Genomic DNA, 24,353 nt, shown 5'->3' on the forward strand with positions numbered 1-24,353 from the left:
TAAATTAAGAAAATGCAATTTTTTTTAAAAAAATACTAGAATTTAAGGGATTGAAATGTAAATATTGAAAATTTAAATGTATAAATTAAAATACAAAAAATTAAAGGGCTGAAATATAATAAACAAAATTAAAGAATCAAATAAAATTAGAGAGTAAACGGTTAATTTAGAATTTTATCCGGACGATAAATAATGTGGATCTTAGGCCCCCCACAAGGTTGTCAAATAATTTGAATGAAAATTAAAAAGTTAGTAAGTCAGTAATTGGTAGGTTAGCGATTATTTTAAAATTTTATCTGGACCATAAATAATGTGTATCTTAACCCAGAGCAGCTCACCGTAAGGTCGTAAATTGATTTGGATAAAAAAGTTAATGAGTTAGTAATTAATAAGTTAGAGGTTAGTAATAAATCAATAACAGTGACCAAAAATATAAATGAAATAAAAATAGTGTTAATTCAAATTAAAATAAAATAAAATAAATAAGAGACCAAAATGAGAATAGACAAAATAATGCATCAAATTCGTAAAAAAATAAAAAAAAACACGCAGACAGGGACTAACTTATAAAAATTCATGCAAATATGAAGGACTAAAAGTAGATTTACCTCTGAAGTTTCAGTATAAAAGTTCTCTTTATTGTTTAAGCTCATTTTCACCTTAAACCTTAAAAAGGCTTTCTCCCTCTTTTATTTCTATTGTCACAGACCACGAGCCCACAACTGAGGTTAGCCCATGAAGAGCAGCCCAAGTAGGGTTGTAAAAAGCTGACCCGACTTGAAAAACTGACTGAAACCGACTCGAGTCAAAATTGTTTTTGACCTGTACTGTGGCGATTCGAAACCGACTCAAGTCCGAACTGGTGTTGACCTGAACCCGATTTGGACCTGGAAATTTTGGATCCGAACCCGACCTGCATGTTTTTATAAATCTTATAAATTATCAGTTTTTTAACTTATGATGTAATTAAAATATTAATATGATTACTTTTTAAATGTTATAATAAAATATTTATTATGATAATTATATTAATATAAATAGACCTATTATATAAAACTATTTAATAAAATTAATATAATTATTAAATGTAAATTAGATAAAACATTATTAATAATGCAAAGGAAAATTAATATAGTTTAATTTATATAAAGAAAAAATAATATTAATAATAAAAGTATTTATTATGTAATATATATTAATAGTTTACATTAATAACATAAATAATTTTGGTAATAAAATAATAATTAATTTGATAAAAAAATGAATATTAGTATTAAACGTGATTAATTCTCTAAAATATAAATATAAACTATACCGTTTAATTTTTGTACAAAAAATTATCTAACAATTATAATATAAATGAAAAATAATATAAATATAAACTATATATTTTACTACTTTATATAGTTTATACATGGTGTTTCTATAAATTGCATCGAATTGAAAATTTAAGAAGATATTTACAATTAAACCATGACTAAAATGAAAGAAATTAAAAATCAAATACAAGTGGAAAAATGATGATTATTGGAGGAGCATGAGCCTAATTAACCCAAAATATCTTGTTGGACACTATATTTGGCGCCAACTTCCCAAATTTTTTTATTCCCTCTAAATTTCCCAATTTCCCTCTAAATTCCCAATTTCCCTATATTCTCAAAATTTCCTAATTTCCCTCTAAATTCCCAAATAAAATCAAAAAATTTCACGCAAAAATCTTTCTTTTATAAAGTTTTGTCTCACCACTCACTTTGAATAAATATATATATATATATATATATATATATATATATATATATATATATATATATATAAGTATACATAAATATATATATAATTAACATAAGTGACTAAAATAAAATATTCTAAAATTAACATTAACATTTAATAATTAGCTTACATGTATTACAAATATATACATTTAATAAAAAAACCCTAAACTACTCTTAGCTGTCAGTTTTTATGGTGTAGGAGGGAAAAATTTGACTTTGGTTTTTGAAATGAGATAAAGCACTAAATGCTGGACTAACTTTTTAGGTGGTGTGATGTCACTGATCCATGGCTAAAGGTACCAACAAATTCCAACCCTTGGATCAAAAGTAGATCCAATGGCCAAGATATTGTCTTCTCCAAGAAGACTCCAAGCTTCATTAACGTCCTATATATAAATTCTAATTATTTTTAATTTTCCCTTCTTTCTTTAATATGCATAATTATTAAATGTTAATGTTAATTTTAGAATCTTTTATTTTAGTCACTTATGTTTAATTATATATATATATATATATATATATATATATATATATGTATATACTTATATATATATATATATATTATTCAAAGTGAGTGGTGGGAAAAAACATTTTAAAAGAAAGGTTTTTGTGTGAAATTTTTTGATTTTATTTGGGAATCTAGAGGGAAATTGGGAAATTTAGAGGGAATAGAAAATTTTGGGAAGTTGACGCCAAATATAGTGTCCAACAAGATATTTTGGGTTAATTAGGCTCATGCTCCTCCAACAATCATCAGTTTTCCACTTGTATTCGATTTTTAATTTCTTTCATTTTAGTCATGGTTTAATTGTAAATATCTTGTTAAATTTTCAATTCGATGCAATTTATAGAAACACTATGCATAAACTATATAAAGTAATAAAGTATATAGTTTATATAAACCTTAAACCCTAAACCCTAAACTTTAAATCCTAAACCCTAAACCATAAATCATAAACACTAAACCTTAAACCATAAACCATAATGTATGTATAAACCATGTATAGTATATATAAACTATATATATATATATATATAAACTATATAAGTAAATTACTTATATAGTTTATAGAAACACTATGCATAAACTATATAAAGTAATAAAATATATAGTTTATAGAAACCCTAAACCCTAAATAGACTAATACATACATATATATACTATATTAATATAAATTATAACATATAAACTATATATTTTATATAGTTTATACACATATAGTTATATATATATATATATACTATATATAATAATATTTTATAAACTATATACTTTTTATAGTTTATATACTTTTTATATTTTATACATATATAGTTTATATACATAGTTTATATATATAGTTCACATAAACATAATTTATATATATAGCTTATAATAATTATATAGTTTATAATATAAATATAGTTTATAATTTTATATACATAGTTTATATATATAGTTCACATAAATATAATTTATATATAGTTTATGATAATTATATAGTTTATAATATAAATATAGTTTATATATAATTTTATATTATATATATATTATATTTTTTCAATTTTTTAAATGAATGCAAGTTAGTATATTTTTCATTATTTCTTCACATTTTGCATTTATTTCGATTTAATCCTTTTGTATTTTTTAATTTATTTCAATTTTAAGACTTTCACTTTTATATGTATTCAATTTAGTCCTTAAATTTATATTTACATATTCCATTGTTAGTTGTTATTTATTTATATTTTTGTAATTGGCCCATAAATTTTTTAAATGTGTTTAATTTAGTCCTTTTTTATATTAATTTAAACCTCATATTTTAAATTTATTTTGATTTACTCCCTTACCTATGTATGTTGTTTAATTTATATTTTAAGATTTTATTTGTAATTTTACATTTCTTCAATTTTGTCATTAAATTCATATTTTTTACAAAATTGATCCATGAATATTTATTTTTCTCTTAATTTACTCGAAATCATATATAATTATAACTTGCAATTCAACAATCACGAAAGATGACAAAATAATTAATCCAAAAAATAAAAATGACCTGACCTGAACTCAATCCGTATCCGACCTGAATTTTATCTGTCAATGATGTGACCCTATCTGAACGAGATCTGACTGAAGTCCACCCGAACCTGAATTAACCTGGTCTTTATCTGCTTCGGACGTGAATTGTTTTTACCTGAACTGACATCGATCCGAACTGAAAATGACCCGACCTGAACCCGATCTGGATCTGGTGTCAAATCAACCTGAAAATAACTCGAACTGATTTGACCTAACCTGAACCCGATCTGGATCTGATGTCAAATCAATATGAGTTGTCATGTACCCGATTTTACCCGACCTGCCAAGATTCGATTGAAACCTGTCCAATTACCTAATTTTACAGCCCTAAGCCCAAGTGGTGTTTTGGACCTTCTAGAAGCCACAAAGACTTTGGTGGCTTTTAAATTTGTATAGATAATGCCCACTTGTTTTTGTAGGTAGGATTCAATCTAGACCGTCGATGTAATTAGATCTTAGTCGCTCATTGAAGGGAGCTTTAGCTATAAAATAGAGGCCTCCCCTCCTAATTTGTACTCACTCCTTCACTTTGAGAAATCATAAGAGCAATATTCTCTCAAAGCTTTCTTATCTTCCTTTTTGTGCTAGTTCTTCTGTCTAGCTTCCGTCGAGGTTCTAAGCATCCATGCTTGGGATATTTTCAGGCTTACTTAGCCCCAATCACTAAGAAGAAGACTAAGGCCACACATTCCGAGGCATCGAAGTTCCAAGGGCGTGACAAGTGGTATCAGAGCTAGTTCTACGAGAAATAGCACAACACAACCAAGACGAGATCCCAACAAGCGAAGTAATGGAGACTCGCGCTGCCGTGGCGAAGAACCGAGGAAGCTCGAAGGATATCGTGGCCTCGTTTGACAACAGGTTGGAAGATCGATATAATGAAGTCCAAGAGACTCAAGACTCGGTTGAATCTCGCTTGGAGAAAGTGGAGTCCGTGGAGGATATGCTCCGCGAAGAAACCCAAGCACTCATCAGCGAGTTGACAGAGAATGTAGATGAGCATACCAGAGGCCTTGAAAGCATGTACTTGGCCATGAGGGCCGAAATAATGCGGGAGGTAAAGGAGCTCAAGAGCGAGCTGTTTGTCTACAAGGCTACAGTGTTGAATGGAGTGACTGGGGAGACGCAAGCACTAAGACCCAGGATCGACGTCCCTAAGCCGAAGGAGTACAAGGGGAGTCGAAATACCCAAGATGTGGAGAATTTCATATGGGGCATGGAGCAATTCTTCCGTGGCATGGGTATCTTGGAAGATACCACCAAGGTAAATGTTGCTTCAAATTAGCTAATTGACGTTGTTATGTTATGGTGGCGACGTAGATGTTCCGAGAGAACAAATCCAATCGGGACATGGGAAGAGTTCATGGAAGAACTTAAAGAGCATTTATATCCGAAAAATGTTGTGCTCGAGGCTCGAGCAAAACTAAAACAATTGAAGCACGATCGTTCCATCTTGGAGTATGTCAAAAACTTCACTGAGATAAAGATACAAATCCCGGACTTGGGCGAGTCAGAAGGGTACTTTGCATTCATGGATGAACTACAACGTTGGGCCAACATGGAAATTCAAAGAAAATGAGTGATCGAACTTTCCAAGGCATTGGATGCAGCCGAGGCCATTGCCCCGTTTGAAGTAAAGAAAACCCACTCTCTCCAATCCAAGCTGAAAACCAAAGGTAATAATGGGGAAGAGAAGGCCAAAGGAAGCTTTCACAAGCCAACAGGAAATCATGGGAAGCCGAATGATCGACCCAAAAAGCTCTTCAATCCTTGGGAGAAAAAGGGTGAATTATCATGCTTCAGTTGTGGAGGAAATCATATGAAGAGAGATTGTCCTCAACTTGTGAAAGTTATTGCCATCAAGGAGAATGATGGGGTGGAGAGTGAGACTCTCAAGCTTGGCTCCATCCTTAGCACCATGGAGGTCAAGAAGGGTCGCAAAAAGAATGGATTGAAGTACGTAGACATCACCGTCGCAGGCCAAAAGATGAGCGCACTGGTGGACACAGGTGCCTCAGAGTTGTTCTTGTCTGAACAAGCTGCCAAGAAACTTGATCTTCGTGTAGAGAAGACAAATGGGTTCATCACAACCGTCAATACCAAAGAGGTTCCAAATGTTGGGGAAGCAAAAGGAATCCAACTCAGCCTTGGAGAATGGACCGAGAAAGAGTCCATAAAGGTAATCTCACTCGATGATTTTGATTTTATTATTGGGATTAGTTTCCTCGATCGGATTCATGCGTTCTCCTTGCCATTTGTCGATTGCTTAGTAATCTGTGATCCTAAGCACCAATACATTATTCCGGTAAGTCGAGAATCAGGAATCGATGCCAAGATGTTGTTCGCAATCCAATTCTCAAAGGGGGTGCCCAAGGAGGAACCCACCTTTGTGGCTTCATTGGTGGGAACTGAACCCACAATGACCGAGGAAGTCCCAAGTGAAGTGGGATAAGTATTGGCGGAGTTTAGGGATGTGATGCCAACTGAGCTGCCAAAGCATTTGCCACCAAAGAGAGAGGTGGACCACAAGATCGATCTTGTGCCAAATACAGAGCCACCCGCCAAAGCACTATACCGAATGGCCCCACCGGAGTTAGAGGAGCTTCGCAGATAATTGAAAGAGCTCCTAGATACTGGATATATCCGACCGTCAAAGGCACCCTTTGGTGAACCGGTGCTATTCCAGAAGAAACATGACGGCTCCCTCAGAATGTGCATCGACTATCGAGCTTGAATAAGTTCACCGTGAAGAACAAGTACCCGATCCCGTTGATTGCCGACTTGTTCGATCAACTTGGTCGTGCAAGGTGGTTCACCAAGTTAGATTTATGGTCTGGATACTACCAAGTTCGGATAGCGGAAGGCGATAAACTGAAGACTGCTTGCGTGACACGCTATGGTTCATATGAGTTCCTGGTGATGCCCTTCGGCCTCACCAATGCCCCTGTAACCTTTTGCACGTTAATGAATAAGGTACTACAACCCTTTCTTGATCGTTTTGTTGTAGTTTACCTTGATGACATTGTTATGTATAGTAAGACCTTGGAAGAACACGTTGAATACTTGAGAAGGGTGTTCCAAGTCTTACGAGAGAACAAGCTTTATGTCAAGGAGGAAAAATGCTCGTTTTCGCAAAAGGAAGTGTCGTTCCTAGGCCATATTGTTGGAGGAGGCAAGCTCCAGATGGATAAAGACAAGATCCGGGCGATTGATGAGTGGAATCCACCCACCAAGGTAACTGAATTGCGAGCATTCTTGGGATCAGCCAACTACTACCGACGGTTCATGAAGAGCTATTCCAAGATTGCCATACCTTTGACTGAGCTACTAAAAAAGGACAAGGTGTGGGAATGGAGCACGAAATGCCAGGACGCTTTTGAAAAGCTCAAGGAGGCCATGGTGAATGAGCCCATGTTGGTGTTGCCAGACTACACCAAGCCTTTTATAGTTTTCACTGATGCGTCCGATGTTGCCATTGGTGGAGTCCTCATGCAAGAGGGACATCCGGTTGTATACGAGAGCCAGAAGCTCAATGAGACCGAGAGGAGATACTCGGTTCATGAGAAGGAGATGACAGCAGTTGTACACTGCTTGCGCACATAGCGACATTACATGCTTGGGTCCAAGTTCGTGGTTGTCACGGATAATGTTGCTAACAGTTACTTCCTCACCCAGAAGAAGCTTTTTCCCAAACAGGCTCGTTGGCAAGAGTTTCTTGCCGAGTTCGACTTTTCCATGGAGTACAAGTCAGGGAAGGTGAATTGTGTTGCAGATGGCTTATGTCGGAGGTACACCATCGAGACTATAGAAGGTACCTTGCTCGAAAGAATCAAAGAAGGGTTACCCCATGATCTTGCGGGCGAGCGAATTATTGATAGAACTAAGGAGGGGTGAACCAGAGAGTTTTGGCTTGAGGGGGAACTACTATATTATCGAGGAAATCGACTCTTTGTACCTCGATATGGGAAGTTACGCAAGGAGCTCATGAAGGAATGCCATGATTCCAAGTAGGCGGGACATCCGGGAGTTGATCGGACTTTGGTATTACTCTCGGAGCAATACTATTGGTCGCACATGGCTGAAGATGTGCAGGCCTATGTGAAGACTTGTCTTGTGTGCCAGCAAGACAAAATCGAGGCAAAGAAACCGACAGGACTGCTACAACCTTTGCCCATTCCTAAACGCCCATGAGAGAGTATATCTATGGATTTTATCATTGGTTTGCCCAAAACCGATGGGCTTTCAAGTATAATGGTTGTGGTTGATAGGTTTTCAAAGTATGCGACGTTCATACCGGCATCTAAAGTATGTCCAGCCGTGGAGGCGGCTCGACTTTTCCTCAAGCATGTGGTGAAGTATTGGGGAATGCTGAAAACCATCATTAGTGACCGGGACACGCGGTTCACAGGCAGGTTCTGGACAGAGTTGTTCAAATTGATGAGGATCGAGCTTGAACTTTTCCACCGTAGTTCATCCACAAACCGATGGGAAAACTGAGCGAGTGAATGCTCTATTAGAGATCTATCTGAGGCACTACGTGAGAGCCAACCAACGAGACTGGCCAAAGATGTTGGATGTGGCCCAATTTTTCTACAACTTGCAACGGAGCGAGGCGACAAACCAAATTCCGTTCGAGATCGTGACCGGGCAACAACCGTTGACACCCAACACGTTGTTACCAAGTATGAAGGGCCCAATCCATCAGCACACAACGTTGCCAAGGAGTGGCACGAGCAACATGACTTAGCCCGAGCTTGTTTGCACAAGGCGGGAAAGCAGACCAAGAAGTGGGCTGACCGAAAGTGGAGGGACGTGAACTTTGAAGTTGGCGACCTTGTCCTTGCAAAGTTGGCCAATGTTTTGCGCCACGCGGATGTGCACAAGGGGCTTGTGCGAAGATACGAGGGTCCTTTCCGAGTCGTGAAGCGGGTAGGCAACATGGCCTACAAATTGGAGTTGCCTCCAACCATCCGAGCGTATCCCGTTATCCATATTAGCCTACTCAAGCCGTACCATCAGGATGCAGAGGATCCAGATCGAGGCAAGTCACACCGAGCGCCATCGGAGTAGCGGTCTCCTATGACAATGAGATCCAAGATATACAGGCGGAGAGAGTTATTAGACGACCAGGACACCGCCCAAGGCATGAGTACTTCGTTTAGTGGAAGGGACAACCCGAGTGAGAAGGAAGTTGGGAGCATGTCGAGGGACTTTGGCAATTCAAAAACCGAATAGACCAATTTCATGACAGACGAGTGACGAGGGCGTCACCGGAACGAGTAGGGGAGAATGTCATAGACCACGAGCCCACAACCGAGGTTAGCCCATGAAGAGCACCCAAGTGGTGTTTTGGACCTTCTAGAAAGCACAAAGACTTTGGTGGCATTTAAATTTGTATAGATAATGCCCACTTGTTTTTGGTAGGTAGGATTCAATCTAGACCGTCGATGTAATTAGATCTTAGCCGTTCATTGAGGGGAGCTTTAGCTATAAATAAAGGCATCCCCTCCTCATTTGTACTCACTCCTTCACTTTGAGAAATCATAAGAGCATTCTTCTCTCCAAGCTTTCTTATCTTTCTTTTTGTGCTAGTTCTCCTGTCTAGCTTCCGTCGAGATTCTAAGCATCCTTGCTTGGGATATTTTCAGGCTTACTTAGCCGCAATCACTAAGAAGACGACGAAGGCCGCACGTTCCGAGGCATCGAAGTTCCAAGGGCGTGACACTATCAACTGATCACTCCTTAGCCGACTGACACTCATCACAAACCCAAAGCCACAGTGGTTTCTGCAGTAGATCGGCGTTAACCTCCTCATCGACCACCACCTATAGTGATCGAGAAACTTAACTCTTCTCCAAATCAAACTTAGACTCTCTGATCTTCCTTCTTTACCATAAATTAGAGCCTAAAATGGCCTAAACAAAGCCCTAGCCTTTCAAAAGCTCTCGACGATCCACCTCCCTGACTCCGGTGGTGGAGAACTTTCCCCATTTTACTACCCGAAAACCTAGAGGACCAAAATGGTCCTTAACTCCTTTAAATCGATACCCCAAAATACTCAAACAAGGCCTCTGCTCCCTCTCATGTTCTCGAAGTTGAAGCCTCTAACGGTGTGTGAAAAAATCGAAGAGACCCCGACTGATGGATCTCCACCCTCAGGTAAACCGAGCCTAACCTTCTCCCCTTCTATATTATTTTCTTTACTTCGAAACCCACATGCACACACAAATAAAAAATGAAAACCAAAGGACTCGAACGAGAATACCTCTGAAAGGTTCTTTTTATTTTTTTTTTTCTATTGCTTTTCGAATCTAGGGCCCAGACCCCTTACAAACTGATTTTAGGGGTTTTAATTACCCATGTTTTACAAATGAAAATCCGAAATAATATTTTTTTTCGCATGTGACTTGCTGATATGGATTGTTGATGGGGCGGATTTGGGGCCATTGTGACTGTTGAGAGCTTTGCTGGAAGCCATCGTGGAGGAGCTTGGGATTGTTGTGGCTTCAGGAACACTTCGTGTTGCTCGAGAGAATCCACCAGCATGGATTTGGGACCACCAGTCTAATCCTCGTTGGTAGGGGGCCACTTGTGTCTGGCTCGACCAATGGACAAGACCGGGAAATCAGGGGGCTTTGGTGGCAGCTACTCATCTCTAGCTAGGGTTTCTTTAACAATTTGTGATGTGGGTTGTTGGGCTTCGATTTAATAATGGGCCAGGATGATGAGTTATGCGGGTTATATTGTAAATAGGCTTTGTAAATATTTGTATGGGACTGTATATTGGACTTGGTACATTTTAATTGGGTTGTGGGTTATTTGATTTGGTTTTAAGATTACTCGAACAACTATTTTTGAAATTTTGGTTTACGAATTTAAAGCTCAATAACCCTTTAATCAATTGAGAGCTGCTACAATCCGTTTTCGTGCAATTCAATTCAACTTGATACAGACTTGTTCCCCTGTAGCTCGAACTAATTTAAAATTTTCACGCGAACGATCTTCAACTTCGTCCTCGGTCACTTTCAATTGTCCAGGCAAAATTAGGGTATGACAAGATGCAATCTTAATAAACCCCTTCCAAACCTTGGTACTAGAGGAGCCTCCGACACGTCTTCAAGCTCTCTTTGCTCGGGACATCTCTGGCACACATATTATCATTTTAGTTCTGCTTAATTTGATGTTTTGACGTTCTCTTTCAATTAAAAAAAATAAAAATAGAGAAAATGATTATTTTGAAATAGTTGATTTATTTTAGGGGTAATTTGTACAAACCAATTGGAATTATTTTTTTAGGTATAACCACCTGTAACTGATCTATTGATCGACTAATTCAGATCGAGTATTGCAGAGGCAAAAGTGACCCTCCCAATCTAATTTGCTTCATTCGTAATCATCAGAATTGAACTCTAATCTTGCTTAAAGGATATAGTGTCTCATCTTATTATACCAATTAGTTGTTAGAGGATAGAACGAGATATTCCGGAATCAAGCCAAAATATTTATTGTAGGTAATATTCAATTATCCCTAGAAAAAATATTCTCAAACCAAACATAGGTACGTATTTTAAAAAAGATTATTCCCTTGATAATGATCATTTTCTTTGATCCAAATGCGTCTTATTTCATCCATTACCCATCTTAAAATCACCCTTATTTAAACTTAAATGTTAACGCCTCACGGGACATGCGTTGAATGGGTGAAGAACCACTTATAGTCACAGCATTGCCCGAACACAAATACAGGCACATTGCCCTAGCCCTTCCACTCATCACCATTTCAAGTCATAGCCCTACTGTCGAATTACCCACCACCCGAAACACCTTGTTTCCCCTTCACTCGAAACCTTACCCCAAACATTCACGTCCACCTCACCCTAAAGGATAATACGACTTAAATAGCTTAAGGGCATGTATGTTTTGAATGTAATTGGTTTTCTGGAAATTGAATTATAGAAATTGAATTTAAAAAATGAATTACTGAAATTTGAATTCTGGAAAATGAATTACATTTCTGAAAAATATTTTCCGTAAAATGAATTACATTTTCTGAAAAATATCTGGAAAACGTTTTACGATGTTTGGAAGATGTTTAAACATTTTTTCCACTAGTTGATGAATTTTTTAAAAATTATTTATTACAAATATTAAATACAATAAATAATATTTTTTATCATAAAACTTAATATTATTATTTTTAAAATATTAAAATAATTTATTTATTATTAAGTATTTTTTAAATAATTTTATTAATAAAAATATTAATATTGGTATATTTTATTGAAATAAATATATTATAAATTATATTAATTATTTATTAAAGTAATACTGTTATATTATATTTTAAAAATATTAATTAGTATATTTTAAATATCTTTATTAAATTATTATATTAATATTAAATATATAAATAATATTATTCATTATTAAATATATAAATAATTTATTATATATTATTAAAATAAAAATATAATATCTTATATTATTATAATATAATTGATTATTTTATTATAATATTAAAAATATAATATTATATTATTAGAAATATTAATAAATATATTTTAAATGTTTATTAATTAATATTTTGATTAAAATGATATTAAAATATTTATTAATATTAAATTCATAAAATTTTGAGTATTTATTCTTTGAAGTGAAAAGTTCAGAAAATGACTTACGTAAAATCAGACCGTAAGTCATTTTCCAGAAAACACAAAGGAAATTCTGTTGACCAGAAAAATGTTTTACGTTGACCAATCATTTTTTCTCCAACCAAATATTGGAAAACATTTTCCGGAAAACGAATTACGTAAAACAAACACGGGAAAACATTTTCTGGAAAAACGAATTACGTGAAACAAACACAAGATTTCGAGAAAAACCAATTACATAATTCATTTTACGGCAAACAAACAAACCTTAACTCAAAAAGTTGCAATATCTAAAAAGATAATTTTCTTACATACAGGGCAATATCTTAAAATTCTCAACAAATCTTTCATCTTTTATCTATAGTTTATGGTGATTATAAGATAATATATTTTAAGAATTATTCTTAATTTAACGACAAAGCAGACACACTCTATTGACACAACTATTCAAATTCAAATCATTTAAAAAATATTTTCTCTTATCACTGAAATTACTTAATCGATTATAAAAATATCTTTTCTCGAAACTCAAACAGAATGAATCTTTAATTTGTTCATGGACAAGTCCCATCACCAAACAAGTGCGTTGCATTTTTTAAGCTATCCCATCCCCCACGGACATTACTCGTCTTTGAATATTACGTTAAATAATTCAAAAAGCCTTAATTACGTGAAGCCAAATCAAGACTTTAGACCAAAAGAAAGCAGTTGGTAAAAGAATTTAGAGCGAATGAAGCTACCAACATCAAAATCAGTGGCAGTCATGAACGGCAAGCATGCCGGTAAGGTCCAAAGTAAATGAAAGCAAGTTGCCTCTGTACATTAGCAAAAAAATCATGCATAGAGCCACCACCATTCATCACATTTGCACCACTCGATTTAAATTTTTAAACTCGTACATCGAATTGATCTTGGACCTGCAGCTGGCGGCTTCAATTGACCATTCATCTCCCACTATTTTCCACACTTTCAACCTTCGGTCTTTGGTCTTCAAACGCATGCAAATAATTTCATTATTTTTTTATAATATTTACTTAATTATTTATATTGACCCAGGGGAGCAAAATGAGCTTTAGCTCGAGAGTCAAGACCTTCTTCCACCCTTACAAAATAATAAAATAATATGTCCGACAATATTATAACTTAATGATGTTCTCTTATTATTTTAGTTGTATTTAAAGAGTTTTTTTTAATAAAATAATAAAAATAATTTGTTTGAAAAAGTAAGGCTAAATAACGTGTTTAATACTTAAACTATCAATTTTTGTATATTTTAGTACTTAAACTTTTAATTTTTTACAAACCATATCTAACCTTTAGTTTTTTTTTGTTTTAGTACCTCGCCGTTAAAAACTTGACGGGTGATTTGCAAGCGGCACCTTTTTTATGGGTAAATTGCATCATTCAACACGCATCTATCTTCTCACTCATATTTTGTTCACTAAGTTTATTTTTTTAAATTTAATCATTTAACTTTCAAATTACTCCTAATTTAATCACTCTAACTTCCAAATTTTTTTATTTTTAATTATATATTAATAAAATAATAAAAAAATATCATGTCACAAAATTATTAATAAAATAAATTAGATTGATTAAAATAGGAGCAATTTGAAAGTTGAGTAGTTAAATTGAAATTTTTTAAACTTTAGTACCAAAATAGGAGTGAGAAGATAGTTAAGTGATAAATGATGTAATTTATCCATAAAAAATGCAGTTTGTTTTTAACGGCGAGGTGTTAAAATGAAAAAAAAAAACTAAATGTTAGGTGTGATTTAAAAAAATAAAAGTTTAGGTACTAAAATGGACCAAAATTAATAATTTAGGTATTAAATATGTAATTTATCTAAAATTTAATTATTCAAAATAAAGAAATATATTCTAGTTTTATATGAAATATATTTTTTTAATTTTCAATCGTGACCGAAAATGAATTAGATCTGTGCTGTTGTGGTGGTGGTGAGGGATTGTCCAAATATTGAAAAATCTCTTATATAAGGTATAGATAAAATTATTTCTTAACTAGTATAAATATTACAGTGTATATCGGAAGACATCCAGATGATATGGCTGTTTTGAGAAGACAATTGGACAACTTAACGACTTCTAAAGATAACAATTTTTACCGTATATGGCATGTAAAACCATTTCAAAGATTTTTTTTGTTTAGTTCGAGGATGATTATAAGAGAGTATACGTTCAAAATATTTTATAACCATTAACAACACACATCATACATATACAACAGTTTAAACTCAAAATCTCTAAAAATAATAAAATTAGCGATATATTGATGAGTTGAAAACCATTTTAAATTTTAAAAGAAATATATAGATTTGGAACTTATTTTACATGAGAAAGGCTGAGGCATACACTGAATTTATTACGGCGGATAGATTTGAAAACCAAACATTTAATATATATTAGTGTAAACATATGTATATGTGTTATCCTTTTCGTAGATTTCTTATACGATAAGTTCCACCACGTAAAAATAAAGAATGGGCCGGGAAAACACAGAGGACAGAGAAGGGATAAATTTGTTTAAAAGCCATATTTTGACAACATTTTTGCAACATAATTTTACGTTTTTTTTTAAATTTTAAAACTAAAATAAAATTGAATACGTTTTTTCTCTTTAAAATACATAAATAATTATTAAATTATATATAAAAATTAGACTAAAGTTTCAGAAATTCTAAAATGATCAGTATATTTATCAAACTATTACAATTTGATTATTATACATTATAAAATAGTGATAAATTTTAATAAATTTAAAGACCATCTTATAATATTTTGATAAATTTAAGTCTCATTTCTTAACATTTATTATTAAAATGCAACGATCATTTGTAATCGTTTAAAAGATCTAATAATTTTGATTTGGAAGAAAATTTGGTATCTCCAATACCCTCAACACGTACGTGTTTTCCTCTAGTTAGCTCTGCGGGATTGCCTAATGACCAATCAAAAATGTTTCCGCCGTGGCTTAGCTGAGACTCCAATTTACCCTCTTTACAATCACCATACTGAAACCACCTTACATGTTCTCCATGATTGCCACAAAGTCAGAGCTACTTGGGAACGTCAGATCCCACCCTCGCTTTTGTAAACTTTCTTCAGTGGCTCCATCACCGAATGGATCCAGGCTAACTTAGTCTGTCTTGATACTGTTGCACGCATGCCTTTTTCCTGGGGGTTCTATTTTCCCACTCTTTTATGGAAAATATGGAAGCATAGGAGCTGCTTCTTGTTCATCAGTTCGCGTTTAAATATTAATGGTGTTCTTCACTTGAGCCTAGCTTTGTCTCTACACACCACGACACTCACCAGCTTATTAACGTTCGCGATGCCCACCATACACAAGAAATAAGATGGAAACTTTCGTCTGATTACTGGTGCTGTCTCAATAGTGATGTTACGGTTGACATTATCACTAGTTTCGTCTCTGTTGGTGGGGTTATTCGATCAAGCGAGGGGATATGGTTGACTGGCTTCCATAAGTCGATTGGCATAGTGACCCCAATCCAAGTGGAACTCTGGGCCATCTATATTGGTTTACATGTTGCATGGTCTCATGGGTTTGAGCTTCTTCAGGTGCAGTCGGACAATTTTCAGATTATTCGTTTCCTCAGTGACAATAAGATGGATTGTGTTTCGCTCCCCCTCGTTCGAGCTATTCTCTCACTCTCTAGGCGCAGTTGGTAATTTGTATACGAAATTCCTTTGGACTCCTCGCGAAGAAAACATGGTAGCCGACAGTATGGACCACCTTATGTAAAGTCCTTTATCTGTAGCTAAGGCTTATTGCCTCTTCTCCATTCAAAAATAATAATTATTATTTTATAAATTTTTAAAATTTTATTTACCCATCATTTTTAGCTAAATTTAACTTTTTAATCTTTTGAAAAGAGTTATATTTAATCCTAAAAAACCAAATTACTAATTTTTTATAGAAATGTCGAGTAAAACATTAAATTTTGAACTCTATCAAAATAACACCCTACCTAGTAGTCCAAGTATACTTCAGGCTTAATAAAAAAAAAGTATACTTCAGACAAAAACTAATACATATTCAACTTTTGGAATTTTTATATTTTTTTATAATTTTAAATATATAAAATACTAAATAATTGTAACACCCCAATTTAGGGGCTAAATTTTTGAAATTATAAAGTGATGGATTTAATTGGTATTTTGGAAGAAAATTAAGGATTAAATAATAAATCGTAAAGTTGGCAGACTATTTTAAGACGTGCAGGAAGTTCAGTGGCTAAACTCATAGTTTACCCATTTTTCTTTTGGAATGAATTATAAACTCATTCTCGTATTTTCTGCGCATATTTCCCAATTTTCCTCTTCTCCTCAACCCTCCTTTCAACTCTGATCTACTCGGTGTTTAACCTCCAATCGACAAACCGAAACCACCATCGTGTTCGTTGTCGACCGAGGAATAAAACCCCTCAAACCTTTCGTCGTGAATCGTCGCCGTTCGTCGTTAATTTCAGTTGGAAGTATCGTCGGTAATAACTCGATTTCAGTTGGTTTTTCGTCGATTCACGACAATCTGACCATCCGTTTTCGACACCTCCTGCACCATCGTGTTCCTTGTGTCGTTCCGAGTCCACCGGTGTTCTCCATTTCTCTGTCGTCGCCGGCGCGTGGAGGGGTGAGACAGTCAAAGTTTCTGACGTTTCGGAATCGAGCTCTCCGTCGTTCAAAATTGTGAACCGAGCTTTGTAAGTGTCTCAAAATCGCTTAAAATAATTTTTAGGAATTTTTCGGGAATTTTCCTACACCGTAGCACTGTTCACGCGCAACACGCGCCACCCTCCGAGAGTGGCATCCTCTGGGTGTTAATTTAGTAATTAATTTCTGTTTATGTGCTATTTGTGTAAAATTTGGGTGTTATATTGATAAATATTTGCAGAATGTGGCTATTTGTGTAACATTTGGGTGTTAGATTGGTAAATATTTACAGAATGTGGCTAATTTGGTAATTAATTTATGTTAGGGTGATATTTGTGTAAAATAGTCGACTGTTGACTGTTGACCGGCATTGACCACAGTTAACTAGAACTTTGACCGGCTTTGACCGGGCATTAAACGACCTTTGACTTTGACCGAGTATACCTACCTTGACATTTTTCGACGTTCCAAATCCGATTCCGCAGTCCGTTTCTCGAAATTCGAATCCGGTAAGCTGTTTTTCATTGATTTATCATCCGATTCGATCTATTTTTCAAATTAAACTCCTTTTTTTATATAATTTCTGTTGATATGGATCCGAGGAAATATTGGGAGTTGAATTAAAGATCAAAGACGTTCAAATGGAATTTATATGGTCGATCAGTATGGCACAAAAATCGAGATAATATTTTACTACTTCTTTATGCTTTATAAAACATGTTGATATTGGTAAATGCATGAATGGAAATGTTTGGTCTCATAGGTGTAATTAATGAAGTTCTACACTCGATATGAATGTGATAAAAATTCTGTAACTGAATACGGATCGAATGACTATTATAAGAGATTGAGGAATTGTTAGAATTAAATTACAAGTTTGGGATTAGTGATAAAGAAATCAGTCATGGATTTGTAACTTATATTTTATATCATTAAAGGATAAATGTTAAAGGTACTTGGATGGGAAATTATGAGAATACTTCGATATGGTAAAATTACGAAAATACCCTTATGTTGTAGGATGACAAGAATTGTCCCTGTAAGTTGGTTAATAACTCTGAAAAGACATATTGATCCGATATAATTATAGATGTGCATAAGAAATGATAGTTTTGTTTAGAAAATTTGGATAACTGGTTTTTAACGCTAACAAGGGTTTGCGCAAGATGCTAGAAGTTTGTTAAGGAATAATTTCAAGATCAGAGAATGTCCGGGAAAACAATTGATCATAGGATCTTTAAATTATAATTATTTTCGTTAAGAGCTAATATCTAAATTATCTGGTTAAGAAATTACGAAAATGCCCTTGAGAGGTAAAATAGTCCGAGTTAACCCTGAATGAGAAAGTACTTTGAGGATTTGTACTTAACTCGATTAAGTACAAATTTGATTGTTAAGATCCCGACTTAGTGCAGAAAATTCTTGATATTTCGTTGGTAAAAATCTGAGAAGGCACTTAACCCGAAAATATCTGAGTTTCGAGTAAATACCTGAAGAATAATTTATCGGGGTGCTCTTTTATTAGAATTGTTCGAAGGGACTGAAATAGATGATAAATCAGAATTAAATAATAAGACAGGATAGAAGGAAATGATTGAAATACATCGGATCTATAGAATGACCATAATACCCCTGTAATGGAAATGACCCAAGAATATCACCAAGCTTAAGAATGATTGGATATCCTCGAGCTCTGAAATGAATGGAATAAAATTGAACACCAAAATGACCAAAATACCCTTATGTCCTATACTAAGTAAATGTCTTGGATTAATTAAGAAATCTAAATAAGCATAGGTGTTGGACTACCTTTAGAAGTTATGGAATAACTTAAGTGAGCCGATCAACTGTAATGATATATCAGTACCTGAACGACATAGGTATCATTTGAATGTGTGTTCGTCTTCTCAAGTGTGGTTCGATGATAATTTTGAAAGTACTCAGCTCAGCTCAACTCTAGATCGCATTCGGTAATAAGAAATAGATATTCGTTAGACAAATCAACCACGAAGACCAAATTGAATTGAACGAAAGTACAATATGTATCTGAAATTCAGAAACGTCTGGATTACCCTGGAAAACTCTGAAATAACCGGAATAAACTTGACTACTAAGTGAAATAAGTAACCTCAATGACTAAGGATTAAATAAGTGATTTGGATGATTCTGGAAATGTTAATGAACATACATGATGTAATGTTCTTATGGATCATGAATTACAAATCAAGCACGTCAGCTTTTCATGATATAGTGGAAGCGTGAACATGAAATAAAGACATTGGAAGATTTATTCAGCGATGATTCCGAAGATTATATATGGACTAGAATTTGAGGATTTAAGTGTAAATACCTTGTAAGGAAAATGAATGACCAATCGATAAACATTAATTCTGGGAAATATTCATCTGAAGTTGTTTGATAATGAAATCAATTGACATAGACTGTAAATGTCCTAAACCTTCATTTCTTCCTTATCAGCTCAAGTCTCATTATGAATAATTGATGATTCCATCAGTTATTGAACTCTTCCAATAGTGATTTTAAATTTCGATATTCTATCGGTATACCGAAGATCCATGTTTCTCTGTCTGCCAAGATTATCCAGTACCTCTAAATAATATTTGTAAACTCTGGTGTGTTCCCTACTCACATGAATATTTTATTTGATTTTTGATTTGAATTCTGATATGATACTTGACATGGATTCTGATCTGATATCTGACATGGATTCTGATATGATACTTGACTTGGATTCTGATCTGATACTTGACCTGGATTTTGATATGATACTTGACATGTGACATGAATTATGTTTTGATTTTTGATATATCCGTTTACGGACGGAACATGTTTTATTTGGGGGGTATTGTTTGAGGAAGAATACATGGAGGCTCCTCGGCTCTGTGCTCAGGGCATTACTTACCGGCTCCTCAGCTGTGTGCTCAGGGCCTTACTGGACTTGACGGTGGGTGTATGGTTCTGGGGAACCTACACATTTTGGACTTGACGGATGGGGGTATATATATGTGTTTTAAAAAGATCTGAAAAGTTACATGATTTTTGGGAACACACTAGAAAACCTATTCTGATCTCTTGAACCTAAACATCCCAAATATTTTCCATCAGAACTGAATATTATCTGTCAATATCTAAAATATCAATGGGACCTCAGCTCAGCCAAAGAAATCTGTAAATATCTGAACCAATAAGGAAAAATATGTTTATCTGTATCTGCACGTTCTTTAGCATCATTTGGTAGTTCTGTATTACTGAGCTTTTCGAAGCTCACTCTATTATTCACCATTGCAGGTTAAAAGAATTGTACCAGTGCAGTTATCGACTTCAGTAAAGGAATTCTTCCAGCGTTGTTGCAGAGTATGGTACATGTTATTAGGGGGCATGTAATTGAATTTTGTCTTATATAAGAGTCTGAAAATCTGTTTTATTTTTTAATATTGATAAATGATTTTATAAGTTTACATGTTCTGATAAAAAGTTTTAAATTTTCCGCTATTTTTATAGTGGGTCGCTCCGGTGGCCCTAATGACACTCCAGATCGGATCGGGTTATCCGTATCGGTCTGAGGGGGTTACAATAATACCACATTTGCATAAAGTTTATGTAGGCTACCAACATTATTTGTTACTTCAATAGCGTTAAAGAAAATCAAGTTGATTTTCTTTTTTTAAAAATATGATCAAATTTAAATAAAAATAAAAATTAATTTAACAAAAAATATAAATATAAAAATTAAATTTATTATTATTATTATTATTTTCAAATATAAATACAAATTTCATTTTAAATATTTACTTTCACATTATTAGTGATATTGTACAAATCTATATTATTAATCTCTATATTATACATTTTTTATCTTATTTAATATATTGTTATTTCTATAAAATTTGTTGAGGATGGTTACATCAATCTTTCATGTCAAATAGAATATATTAGGTTAAAATAGGATCTAATCATGTCAAACTATCAAGAATAAAAATATTATATGCAAAGGTGTACATAGATTAATTGATAGGTTAAAATATTTGAGTGTTGCTTTGGTTGTGATTTTTCAATAAGATAAAATTCTCTTTAATATAAACTTTGTGATGGAGATAAGAGAAAATAAGAGATTATCTATTTATTGTGGACCATAACTCCTTTATATAGATGATTTAAGAATCAATTATTGTTTGTACTTATAACTATGCCCCTCTTCAAATTATAATACGTTATGACTTTATAACATTATTGGTCAATTAATTTATATCATATTTTATGATAATAATATACATTAAAAAATATGTGCCCATAATTATGAATTTTAATATAACAATCTCCCACTTGAACAATATATGTTTCCTGATAAATGTATAACCTTATAAGCTCCAAATTTGTTACCAAGAAATATGTATTCTATAATAATCTTATCCATCAAATACATCCATATAAGACCAAAGTTGTCTCTGTCATGACTAGACCCATCAATGGTCACATATGCAAACACAATCAAATGACATATATCAATTATGGAGTATATCATGAAAATACATGTAATGTGAACCACGCATGTTTATTTCTTACTTGTCCTCTTTAAACATTAGTTAGATCAAATTTTACCAAAACTAGAGTGTGGATAAACCAAAAAAATTTATTTATGCAGAAAATAAGTTTAAACTAAATATATTTAAACTGAAGTAACTAAAATTGTGTTTCTAACAACCGATCACTTTAAAGTTATGAACGCCACTATAACTAAATTTTATTAAATGATTTATGCACAAGAGTAGTGTACTAATGAAATACCTTGGTTGAAAATCCTTAGTAAGTGCGCAATTATGAGTTTGTACTAATATGCTCTATAAATGCATAACCATTTTGAATTTTCTTTAACAACCAGAAACATTATGTCTATGTGGTTAGACTTTAAGGTGTTTCTATTGTATATGGAATAAAGGATTATAACTTTTTTTCACAAAATAATTCAAGTGATCTTTCTTATCAATTCATAATTAGTAGTTCATGTGACAAAATTTTACATCTATATGTTACTTGCTAGACCTTCGATATGTGAGCATGTAATATTTTTGTTCATAAATGTATCGTATGAATCAATTTGACTACTATTCAACAATCTAAACCCAAATTCATAAAATATATACTTAATATCCTAAAATCATACACTATGTTTGAATGCGTACAAACCTAAGTATAAATTAAACTCTTTCTTTATTTTGATGATTAAGGAACCCTTTTGCATTTCCTTAGTTTCAAAATCATCCTCAGGGCAACTGATTAAGACTATTTTTGTTTCCTTTAACAACAATGTGTATCACGTGGTTTACTCTTGCTGGACTTGTAGTTTATTCAATCATCAACAAAATTTATCTCAAAACCAAACGAGATAATAAGTGAATAAAATTTGTTATGCCATTGAAGAGAGTCAAACTTAAGCTTATAAATGGATTTTCCTAATTTTCATATCATTAATTGTATTCATTAGACATAATTTTCTAACTTCATCGTATAATCATTTTATCAATATTACTATTGAGAAACAAAATTTTGAAATCCAATTTATTTAACTCAAGAACAAATATGAGAAATAGTATCATGATTATCTTGAAAGAGTCTTTCATTGAAACTAAAGAAAAAGTCTCCACAAAATTAATATTCTTTCTAAGTATATTCTTTAGATACAAGACATGCTCTCATGAGTGTTTAAATTTGCATATACTTTGTTAATAATTATTCCTCATTGTTGATTTGATATTACTATTTTGTTTCTGTTTTGACTTGTTTTTTTGTACATGAATTTATTTTCCAGAACTAGTAGTAAGAGGGCAAATTCTGTATTTATTTATTTATAGAATCATTATTGTAGTCATAGGCACGACTTGGGGAACAACATTTTTTGACTTGACATTTTTGGATCGTATAGTAAATAACGACTTCTAGAAGGTAGTCTAGTCAGCATCTTATAGAAGTGGACTGGCCGAATTATTTTAGGGAATTTAAGTTTGAATTTGAAAAGAATACTTTGGAATAAAACTTTTGGATTATTTTTAGGATATTTTGTTTTGAATATTTCTTCTATCTTTAGGATACTTTTAGACTATAAATATCCCCTTAGTGTGAAGCTTAAGATGTACACTTTTACTTTTGATTTATTAAATTTTCTCGAGTTTTTATTAAAGTTCTTTTTTCATCTTTTATTTTTAATTTAGTTTTTATTTTCTTTTTAAAAAATGTTAAGTATGATTCCAATCATGCTTAGCTAAATTTTCAATTAGCCAAAGGCTTAGCGATGACTCAATTTCGATTATGAGAATTAAAAAGCACTTAATATCTTTGGCTAACATTCTGGATTTTCTAAAAACTTGGATTGATAATCGATATTTCCTTTAAAAATCTCGACACTTTCACAAAAAGTGCATGTTAACTTGAATGTTGTTTTGGTTTACTTTTGGGAGAAAGAATCAGTTGGTCGTAATTCGACTTCCTATGAACAAACTTAGGGACAGTTCACTAAGGTGAATTGAGATTGAATTCGATTCTTAGTGAGACACTATAACCCGAGTCGAGCGTTTCTAAGGCTTAAAGTTGTACTGGTGCTAATGACGATAACCGTGGTTAGTCTAGCAAGGACTGAATTACGGAGATAGACTTGAGAATATTGGTTTATCGAAGAGAAAAGTAAGTTGCAAGAGTTAGGCCTTGTAGACTGTAACCGACATGTATCCCGAAGTAAAATTTCTTTGATGATTAATTGAGAATTGAGGCAAAGTGAAGCTTGAGGTTATTTTTCATCTTATTATATTGTTTCTGAAATTTAATCTAATTTTATTTCATCATTTTTAGATTTTTACTAATTTATTTTTATAACCCCTTTTCTCTTATTTTTCATCAAATCAAGATTGAGACAATTCAACATTGGAAAGTCCAAAGTCCTTGCAGATCGACCCTACTTCTCTATACTTCCTTTCCATTTATTTATTTTGAGAAATAAAATTATTTATTTGACAATTATGAAGCTTGTCAAATTGGCTTGTTATCAAAGACTTTGGCAAAGTTACTAATCTCTTTTTTTATATATGATCAGGTTGTTTCTAGGGAAATTAATAGAATAAGAACCTAAAATCAAAGCACTTGCCCGGAGAATATGTGGAGAATCACTTC

At 33.3% G+C, this 24,353-nt stretch overlaps 1 protein-coding gene across 1 annotated transcript; it reads left to right on the forward strand.

Annotated features, from left to right (window-relative positions):
• Positions 1–8,916: 8,916 nt before the first annotated feature.
• LOC120177842 lies at positions 8,917–16,193 on the forward strand. The gene is made up of 3 exons (XM_039183843.1): positions 8,917–9,046; positions 10,306–10,408; positions 15,899–16,193. Exons 1-3 carry the CDS (start codon positions 8,917–8,919, stop codon positions 16,191–16,193), a joined length of 528 nt encoding a protein of 175 aa, XP_039039774.1.
• Positions 16,194–24,353: the final 8,160 nt, after the last annotated feature.

Source organism: Hibiscus syriacus, unplaced genomic scaffold (assembly GCF_006381635.1).
Source record: "Hibiscus syriacus cultivar Baekdansim isolate YM2019G1 unplaced genomic scaffold, ASM638163v2 tig00112339_pilon, whole genome shotgun sequence".
NCBI lineage: Eukaryota > Viridiplantae > Streptophyta > Magnoliopsida > Malvales > Malvaceae > Hibiscus > Hibiscus syriacus.